This window comes from Panthera leo, chromosome A1 (assembly GCF_018350215.1).
Source record: "Panthera leo isolate Ple1 chromosome A1, P.leo_Ple1_pat1.1, whole genome shotgun sequence".
In the NCBI taxonomy this organism is placed as follows: Eukaryota; Metazoa; Chordata; class Mammalia; order Carnivora; family Felidae; genus Panthera; species Panthera leo.
In genome coordinates, this window is record NC_056679.1 from 136,004,503 (window position 1) to 136,013,792 (window position 9,290).

At 37.6% G+C, this 9,290-nt stretch overlaps 1 protein-coding gene across 3 annotated transcripts in view; it reads left to right on the top strand.

Annotated features, from left to right (window-relative positions):
• The window catches only part of LOC122221273 (general transcription factor IIH subunit 2), a 35,299-nt gene extending 28,133 nt beyond the window's left edge, over positions 1–7,166 (top strand). For 2 of the 3 annotated variants that reach the window (XM_042940593.1, XM_042940603.1), the window contains exons 14-17: positions 1–38; positions 608–704; positions 3,201–3,240; positions 6,662–7,166. The exon at positions 1–38 is cut by the window's left edge and continues 65 nt beyond it. In XM_042940593.1, the coding sequence (XP_042796527.1) occupies positions 1–38; positions 608–704; positions 3,201–3,240; positions 6,662–6,708 (222 nt within the window). In that variant the 3' untranslated portion in view covers positions 6,709–7,166. The remainder of the gene's footprint in view (positions 39–607; positions 705–3,200; positions 3,241–6,661) is intronic. The other variant, XM_042940611.1, reaches the window with a different exon arrangement.
• Positions 7,167–9,290: the final 2,124 nt, after the last annotated feature.

A 9,290-nucleotide genomic window follows, 5' to 3' on the forward strand; every position in this document is an offset into this window, starting at 1 on the left:
TTTCAAGAGATTCCTCTAGAAGAACATAATGGAGAAAGGTATATGAGTTTTGATTAATTTGTATCTACTATACGTGGTAATGTTTGAATGCATTGTCACTACATATAAAAAGATAGTCATATTAATTTGGGCAAGATTACTTCTGATACAGAGAATAAGATGGTAGAATGCCTTCGTTATGACTGAAATGACTCATTATTAGAGAGATCTGGATTTCCAGAAATTAATTTTCCTAAACCCATCGATATATAGTAAGTGTAGTTGTATGCTGATACATCAGCTCTCCAAAACAACAAAAGAGCCCTGATTTGTAGCCTTAGCCAGTTTCTGTGGTGTAAAACCAAAGGATTTATCCAGAAGGTCTAATACTGTGGTCTAATGTTCTTTAGCTATTTCTTTCCTAAAGGATACTTTCTACTTTTGAAGGACAGAACTTGGTGGATTGAAATGGATTGCCAAGTGCCTAACATAGTTAGGAAATATAGACCCACACTAAAATTTATTGCTGTGAAATTTTAGAATATGCAACAAAATACTAACTGTAAGCATTTCTGGAGAGGGAAAGTTAGGTTACATAATCTGGAATTAAAATTATTTTGCTTTTCAGCAATACTGGATGCTGCCAGGGAGCAATTTCCATCAAAATTTGGAGTGACAATTGTTACCAACCTAAATTACATACCTGGCAAACCTATCAAGTAAATGTAGGTAGAATAAAGACATTTTCAGACTTGTAAGGCCGCAAAACAAGACTTTCTGGGGAAGCTGTGGAAGAGATGGTTCAAAGGAACTGAGAAAGAGAATAACCAGAAGAGAATAGGAATATTTATCTAAAGAAAGCCCTAGGAATATTTATCTAAAGAAAGCCCTAGGATGATGCTAAGGGGAGATTACAGAATGACACTTGTGTATCAGATATGGAGAATAAATAATCCAATTTGGAGAAGGTCTGAATGCTCCAGCCAGGAGAGATGTCACCTGGAGGATGAATTCCTGATGGAGGCGAACATAGAGAAGGCTTTGAGACTTCTCAGGGAAAGGTTGGGGCTGAGTTGGTGATAATTACATAGAAAACTAAGGTTGTGGACCACAATATAGTTATTAACTCCAGGAAAAAAAATATTTTTTTAAGTTTATTTAGTTATTTTGAGGGAGAGGGAGAGAATCTGCTCTCAGAGTCCCATGCAGGGGTCTATCTCACAAACCGTGAGGTCACGACCTGAGCTGAAATCAAGAGGAGTCAGATGCTTAACCAACTGAGCCACCCTGATGCCTCCAGTGAGAAAATATTTTTTTAATGTACTTTATTATTATTTTCTAAATGTTTATTTCTGAGAGACAGAGCACGAGCAAGGGCGGAGGGGAGCAGAGAGAGAGGGAGAAACAGACTCCAAAGCAGGCTCCAGGCTCTGAGCTGTGAGCACAGAGCCCAACGTGGGGCTCAAACCCATGAACCACCAGATCATGACCTGAGCCAAAGTCAGAGGCTTAACCAACTGAGCCATCGAAGTGCCCCAAGAAATATTTTGAAGAAGAGTTTTATTACATGACTCAGCTGAATATGTTTATGTAGTCATAATAAAACCAAACATTTAATATTGTTCTATTCAAAATTATGTCCTTATGTAGAAAGAATTGAGAATTTGTTGTGTGTATACATGCTGTTGGTTCAAGAAGGTTGAAAGAGAATTAAATTCTCATCTTCCATAGTAGGAGGTCTATAGCCAATGCCAGAAAAAAACGAGATCTCACTGTAAGCGTAGGTAACTATCAAACAGTTAAAAGTTTTGCAAGTGGGGAACTGGAAATGAAGTGGGGGTGGATGGGGAGAGGGCCTCTATTTTTTTGTAGTCAGGTTTTTTTTTCTTTTTTTTTTTTAAGTTCATTTATTTATTTTGAGAGAGAGAGAGAGAGAGAGGCACGGAGAGAGAGAATACCAAGCAGGTTCTGCACTGTCAGCACAGAGCCCAACACTGGGCTTGAAATTCGGGAACCACGAGATCATAACCTGAGCCAAAGTCAGTTGCTTAACTGACTGAGTCACCCAGGTGCCCAGAACTTTTTCTTTTTTTTTTTTAAGTCTATTTATTTATTTTGAGAGAGAGAGAGAGAGAGAGAGAGAGAGTCAGAGGGAGAGAGGTAAAGAGAAGCCCAAGCAGGCTCCATGCTATGAGCATGGTGCCCAGCACAGGGCTGGAACTCACAAACCCTGAGGTCGTGAGTCTAAATCAAGAATCAGATGCCAGAGCCACCCAGGTGCCCCCGTTTTGGGATCTTGTAACTCTTTAAACCATTCCTTGAAAATTAAGCACTTAGGCATCCACATATAAATTAATTTCTCTTCTGTCCACCTAGAATTGTACCAGCTGTCTGCTGTCTTCAGGAGAGTTGCAAAATAGTCACTCAGATTATTTTCTGTAGGGCTTAATTCCCTGGCAGAATCCCAGTAGGAAAGGTGTGTTCGTATTTAACTTTGATGAAAATAAAATTAAAAATTTCTTACGACTTTAATTTATTTTTTATTTTTTAGCCAAAACAATTTTTTATTGACGTATAATTGACATAGATCCTGTTATTTTCAGGTGCACATCATAGTGATTCAATTTTTTTTTCCAGTTTATATATAATTATGTATATAATTGTATAAAATATAATGAAGTACATATGTATTTTTTCAAGCTACCTAACATAGAGTGTATATGGTGTGCTCTTGGCTTCGGTTGTAGATTCCTGCGGTTCATCACTTCCATGCCACAGCCAGTGCTTCCTCCCAACAAGTGCCCTCCTCAGTACCCATCACCCATTCCCCATCCCCCACTCCCTTCCACCCTCCATTTGTTCTCTTTAAAAGTCTCTTATGGTTTGCCTCCCTCTCTGTAACTATATAGATATATATTTTTTTCTTTCCCTTCTCCCATGGTCTTCTGTTAAGTTTCTCAGCTACCTCCTATGAGTGAAAACATGATACCTGTCTTTATCTGAAAAATTAAAAATTTTTTAAGGTAGAATTTTGCTTTGTGAGATGACCTTGGGACTATAGAATTTTCTTAAATTATTGGTATTCTTGATTCTGTCTTTCTCACAAAAGTCATATGTAAAGATAATTACTTATTAATTACAGGATTCTTGTTACTGAGATTTTGCCGAACTGTATTAACAAGTGAGTTCCTAACAAATAATTCTTAAACTTTCTTTTTCAGATTTTGTTATGGATGTCAGGGGGAGTTAAAAGACCAGCACGTAAGTTCATGTGCTTTCTAAATGCTAAGTATTGTCTAAGAAATACTGAGGAAATAGCATTAGAAGTTTACAATATATTATTAAAAACCAGGCTCTTATCAGGTTATCCCTCAGAAGGGATAACAGTAGGTAGAGGGTAAATGGAAGTAAATTAGTTTAAATAGGGGCACCTAGGTGGCTCAGTTGGTTGAGCATCTGATTTCAGCTCGGATCATGATTTCACCAGTTCGTGAGTTTGAGCTCCGCATGAGACTCGCTGCTGTCAGCACAGAGCCCTCTTCAGATCCTCTGTCCCCCTCTCTTTCTGACCCCCACCCCCCCCCAATCATGCTCTCTTTCTCTCTCTCCCAAAAATAAATAAAATTTTTAAAAATTAGGTTTTTTTTTATAATTCTCCATTCTAATTTTCCTGTAATAATATTTTAGTACTTTAAACTGTCTTTAGTTTGCAAGCTAAAATGCATTTAGATGGAAAGTATTAAAAGTTTTTTCTCCATACCTTGCTTTAGGCTCTGTCACAGTGTACTTTGAAGTTACCATTTAAGGTGGTTTCAGACCAGAGGTTGTTCCCCAATTGTGCCAATTAGAAAATATTTTCAAAAATTTTGAAGGGTGCAATTTGAATGTATACACTGATGTAAAGATGCAGATAAGATCAGTGTGTAGTTTTATTTTTATTGGTAATGTGTCCATATTTAAAACTGTACTTGTATATTATACACTATATAAAATATTATATATTATATATATAATATATATATATTATACAGTATATAAAATATTAGTTGGCAGGATTGCTTGCTTGTTTTACTCTCATATTTGATAAAACAATTTTATTAACTTTTGCGTGCCTCTGACATTGGTAGCTTCATCCTCATTATAACCACCATTGAATCTTTTGACTTTTTTTTGGACGGGGAGTGGGTTTGATTCTTACAGTTTTTTTGCTACAAGCTATGATGCAGGGAACATCTGGTACATATTTCTTTCTGCATATACACAGTGGTTTCTCTGGGGACTCAGAACAGAAATTGTTAGGTCAAAGGGTATTCATATTCAGCATTCATATTTGACATTTTAATATATGCTACCAGACTGTCCTTCTGAAGGTCTGAACTTAGACTATGCTGTTAAATGTGCTTTTTTTTTTTTTAATTTTTTTTTTTTTTAATTTATATCTAAGTTAGCATATAGTGCAACACTAATTTCAGGAGTAGATTCCTTAATGCCCCTTACCCATTTAGCCCATCCCCCCTCCCATAACCCCTCCAGCAACCCTCAGTTTGTTCTCCATATTTATGAGTCTCTTCTGTTTTGTCCCCCTCCCTGTTTTTATGTTATTTTTGTTTCCCTTCCCTTATGTTCATCTGTGCTGTATCATAACATCCTCATATGAGTGTAGTCATATTGATATTTGTCTTCCTCTAACTAATTTCACTTAGCCTATTACTCTCTAGTTCCATCCATGTAGTTGCAAATGGCAAGATTTCCTTCTTTTTGATTGCTGAGTAATCATATATATATATATATATATGTATATATATATATATATATATACACACACACACACCACATCTTCTTTATCCATTCATCTGTCGATGGACATTTGGGCTCTTTCCATACTTTGGCTATTATTGATAGTGCTGCTATAAACATTGGGGTGCATGTGTCCCTTCAAAACAGCACATCTGTATCCCTTGGATAAATACCTAGTAGTACAATTGCTGGGTCATAGGGTAGTTCTATTTTTAGTTTTTTGAGGAACCTCCATACTGTTTTCCAGAGGGGCTGCACCAGCTTGCATTCCCACCAACAATACAGAAGAGATCCTCTTTCTCCACATCCTTGACAACATCTGTTGTTGCCTGAGTTGTTAATGTTAGCCATTCTGACATGTGTGAGGTGGTATCTCATTGTGGTTTTGATTTGTATTTCCCTGATGATGAGTGATGTGGAGGGAGCATTTTTTCATGTGTCAGTTGGCCATCTGGAGGTCTTCTTTGGACAAGTGTCTGTTCATGTCTTTTGCCCATTTCTTCACCAGATTATTTGTTTTTTGGGTGTTGAGTTTGATAAGTTCTTTATGGATTTTGGATACTAAGCCTTTATCCGCTATGTTGTTTGCATATATCTTCTCCCATTCTGTTGGTTGCTTTTTAGTTTTGCTGATTGTTTCCTTCACTGTGCAGAAGCTTTTTATTTTCATGAGGTCCCAATAGTTCATTTCTCCTTTGATTTCCCTTGCCTCCAGAGACGTGTTGAGTAAGTAGTTGCTGTGGCCAAGATCAAAGAGGTTTTTGCCTGCTTTCTTCTCAAGGATTTTGATGGCTCCCTGTCTTCCATTTAGGTCTTTGATCCATTTTGAGTTTATTTTTGTCTGTGGTGTAAGAAAGTGGTCCAGGTTCATTTTTCTGCATGTCGCTGTCCAGTTTTCCCAGCATCACTTGCTGAAGAGACTGTTTTTATTCATAGGATATTCTTTCCTGCTTTGTCAAAGATTAGTTGGCCATACGTTTGTGGGGCCATTTCCAGGTTCTCTCTTCTGTTCCATTGATCTTAGCATCTATTTTTGTGCCATCATTTGACTGTTTTTAAGAACACATCTTTACTTGTATACTTTTTGAGATTTAGTAATTTTTTTATCTGTGTATGGTGCTGCCTTGGCAATTTTACTCCATGGCACAAGTATCCCTATATGTAATACTGATAGAATTATAGATTTTTAAATTTTATCTTATTGGTGTCTTTTCCCATATTAAGTAGTTCAATAGTTAAGTAAAAGGGGAATATAATTTGTACAGTTGTGAGGTCATTCCCTAGCAATAACTAAATCTGTGTTACAATTTTGTGCTTTTCTTTTTATTTTTTTTTAAGATTTTTTTTAAGTTTATTTATTTTGAGGGAGAGAGGGAGAGAGAGAATCCCAAGCAGTCTGTGCCATGACAGCCCAGAGCCCTGGGTGTTTAATCCGTGAGATCATCATGACCTGAGCTGAAATCAAGAGTCGGACACTTAACCGACTGAGCCACCAGGTGCTCCCATGCTTTTCTTTTTATTCGCATCAGAGAAATGACCACTCTAAGCCTTTGAAACCAGCACTGCTTTCAAGTTCATGTGTCTTCCCCAGACATTTACATAAAATGAAGCAATTGACAGTGTCTTACAATACAACAGACTGTAATGAGTCAAAACAAAGTAATTTTCTGATTTCTAAGGAATAGGGTTTTTTTGGAAAAATAACCATCTGAGATTTGAGAATAAATAGTACAGTGGAAATAATAGGTAGGTGGGCGGGGCAAATTGATAAGGATAATTGCAAATTGATAATGGAAGAGCAAAGCAGTGTGAATGTCTTCTAGCTATGCTGCACTTAACTCTGGGAAACTATTTTTTAAAATCTCTTTTCTTCTTTTCACTGCAGGTCTATGTTTGTGCTGTGTGCCAAAATGTTTTCTGTGTGGACTGTGATGTTTTTGTTCACGATTCTCTCCACTGCTGTCCTGGCTGTATTCATAAGATTCCAACTTCTTCAGGGATTTGATTCCAGCATATAGTGCACATTGTATGTGTTAAAAGGACATCTGCAACTGTAAATGAAATGATCCTTTAAAAGAAGTTCCAGTTAAAATATGAAGACCAGTTTGAAAGGAAAATATGATTTAAGAAGGTTTTGCTGAAAAAATAAGGGATTGGAGCACCTGGCTAGTTCCGTTGGAAGAGAATGAGACTCTTGATCTCAAGGTTCTGAGTCCGAGCCCCATGTTGGATTACTAAAAGATAAAATAAACTTAAAAAAAAAAAAAAGTAAAAAATAAAATGTAGGATTTTATTACATTTTAAAATTTATGTCTTGTCATAGAAATGCCCAGATTTCAATAGTACTTTACTCAATTTGTTTTCTATTATTTTGAGTTAACAATGTTTTCAGTCATTATACATTATTGTATTTAAGTTATTTACAATTATTAAATTGATATGACAGTTTTACTGCCTTATAATTAAAGTAAATGAAGAATCTGTAGTTTATTTTTATTCAATTTTAGTGTAAAAAGAAAAGTATAAGTGTGAATTCACTGAGATTCGTCTCACATGAAGCAGTAGTTAGGGGCGCCTAGGTGGCTCAGTTGATTAAGTGTCCAGCTTCGACTCAGGTCACGATCTCGCAGTTCATGGGTTCAGGCCTTGCATCAGGCTCTGTGCTGACAGCTTGGAGCCTGGAGCCTGCTTCGGATTCTGTGTCTCCTCTCTCTGCCCCTCCCCCTCTCACATTCTGTCTCTCAGAAATCAATAAATGTTAAAAAAAATTAAAAAAGAAAATTAAGCAGTAGTTAGGAAATTATTATGGCTACACCCACCTGAGGGGTTTCTTTAGGCTTAATTAAACAATTAGAATATAATTACAGAATTCATGCATCTAAAATTATTATTTTTTTTAATGTTTATTTTTTACAGAGAGAAAGACAGAGCATGAGTGGGGAAGGGGTAGAGAGAGAGGGAGACACAGAATCGGAAGCAGGCTCCAGGCTCTGAGCTGTCAGCACAGAGCCCGACGTGGGGCTCGAACTCATAGGCCGCGAGATCATGACCTGAGCTGAAGTCGGACGCTCAACCGACTGAGCCACCCAGACGCCCCAAAAGGGGTCTTTTTAAGTTTAAACATTCAAACATAAAAGATTACCGTGGCCACATGTAGCACCAGTATACTCAAAAGAGATAATAAATGGGAACAGCGGGCTGCCAGTAGGACAATGTCCAGCAGTCCTTCTTAGCACGAGAGGTTCACCCAAAACAGTTTAGGTGCAAGGTGATGAGATCCTTCACAGGCCTCAAGGAGCCACTATCTCTAAGTACAACTTCCAGGGTCCCCACAAGGGACATATCAGGCTTAAGAGATACCACACTCAGAGGAGCCCAAAGCTTGAGGTTCCCATCCGATGATTTATAGTGCATTCAGTCCAGATACAGTTTAGTAGCCAGGAGTCCTTTATGTCACCAGAAAGTTGCCTAGAAACAGTTGACATTCCTACCTTCATCAGTTACTGTGATAACACAGCCAGAAAGCTTAACTAAAGGGGACATTCACATGCAGGGAAAGAAAAGGTCTTCCTTCACTTTCATAAGGTAAGCCTACTGCATCCTTTTTATAGTTGGTAAAGGATTTTACCTAATGGAGTGTATCTAATACCACCATTTTGTTGGATATGAAACTGGTTTACCTTTTTGTTCAGGCTAATGAAGCCAAAGTTGTGTCTATTCCTGTTAGCCTCATTCAGGTTCATACCCAGGGATTATTCAACAAAATCCCCTTTAACTTTCCCAGTGTTTTTACTGGAAAAACTTAGGTGAGAATGCATGAAGAGGTCTGTATTTCAGGTTCAGTATAGATGTACCATTATAGGGAGAAGTCTTCATGGTATACCCTGTTGAGAATTATTAAGGTTTCCATAGCAAAGGTATGTTTATTTTAAATCTACAAACTTTACTCTAGATTGAGTGTCACTATGATATTTATGATTTTATAAAAGCAATTCTTAGTGAAAAACATTATCAGTAAAGATGATATAATCCTACCTCAGAGAGTCTATTCAATAAATCTTGGGGCACCCACATGGCTCAGTTGGTTAGCCATTCAACTCTTGTTTTGGCTCGGGTCATGATCTCATGATTCGGGGGACTGAGGCCTGTGTTGGTCTGCGCTGACAGTACAGAGCCTGCTTGGGATTCTCTCCCTCTCTCTCTGCACACCGCCCCCCCCCCCCCCCCGCCAAATAAATAAAACTTCAAAAGCTAAAAAATATCTTGAACTGAGCCCAGGAATATGCATTTTGAATAGTGTGCACACTCACGAAGACATAATGTGACCAAATGAAAGTAATAGATCTTTCTCCCATGAGTCTTATTACTCTCTGAGCCTCTCCCCAAATTGTTCTTTATGCAGAAATAGATTTCAGCTATAGGTAAACTGCTGTCTTCCTTCTGTTCTGTCAACAGAGGTTATCAGTAGCTTATAGGAGATTCCTTAACATGATCACAGTATTGTATCCCCCTCA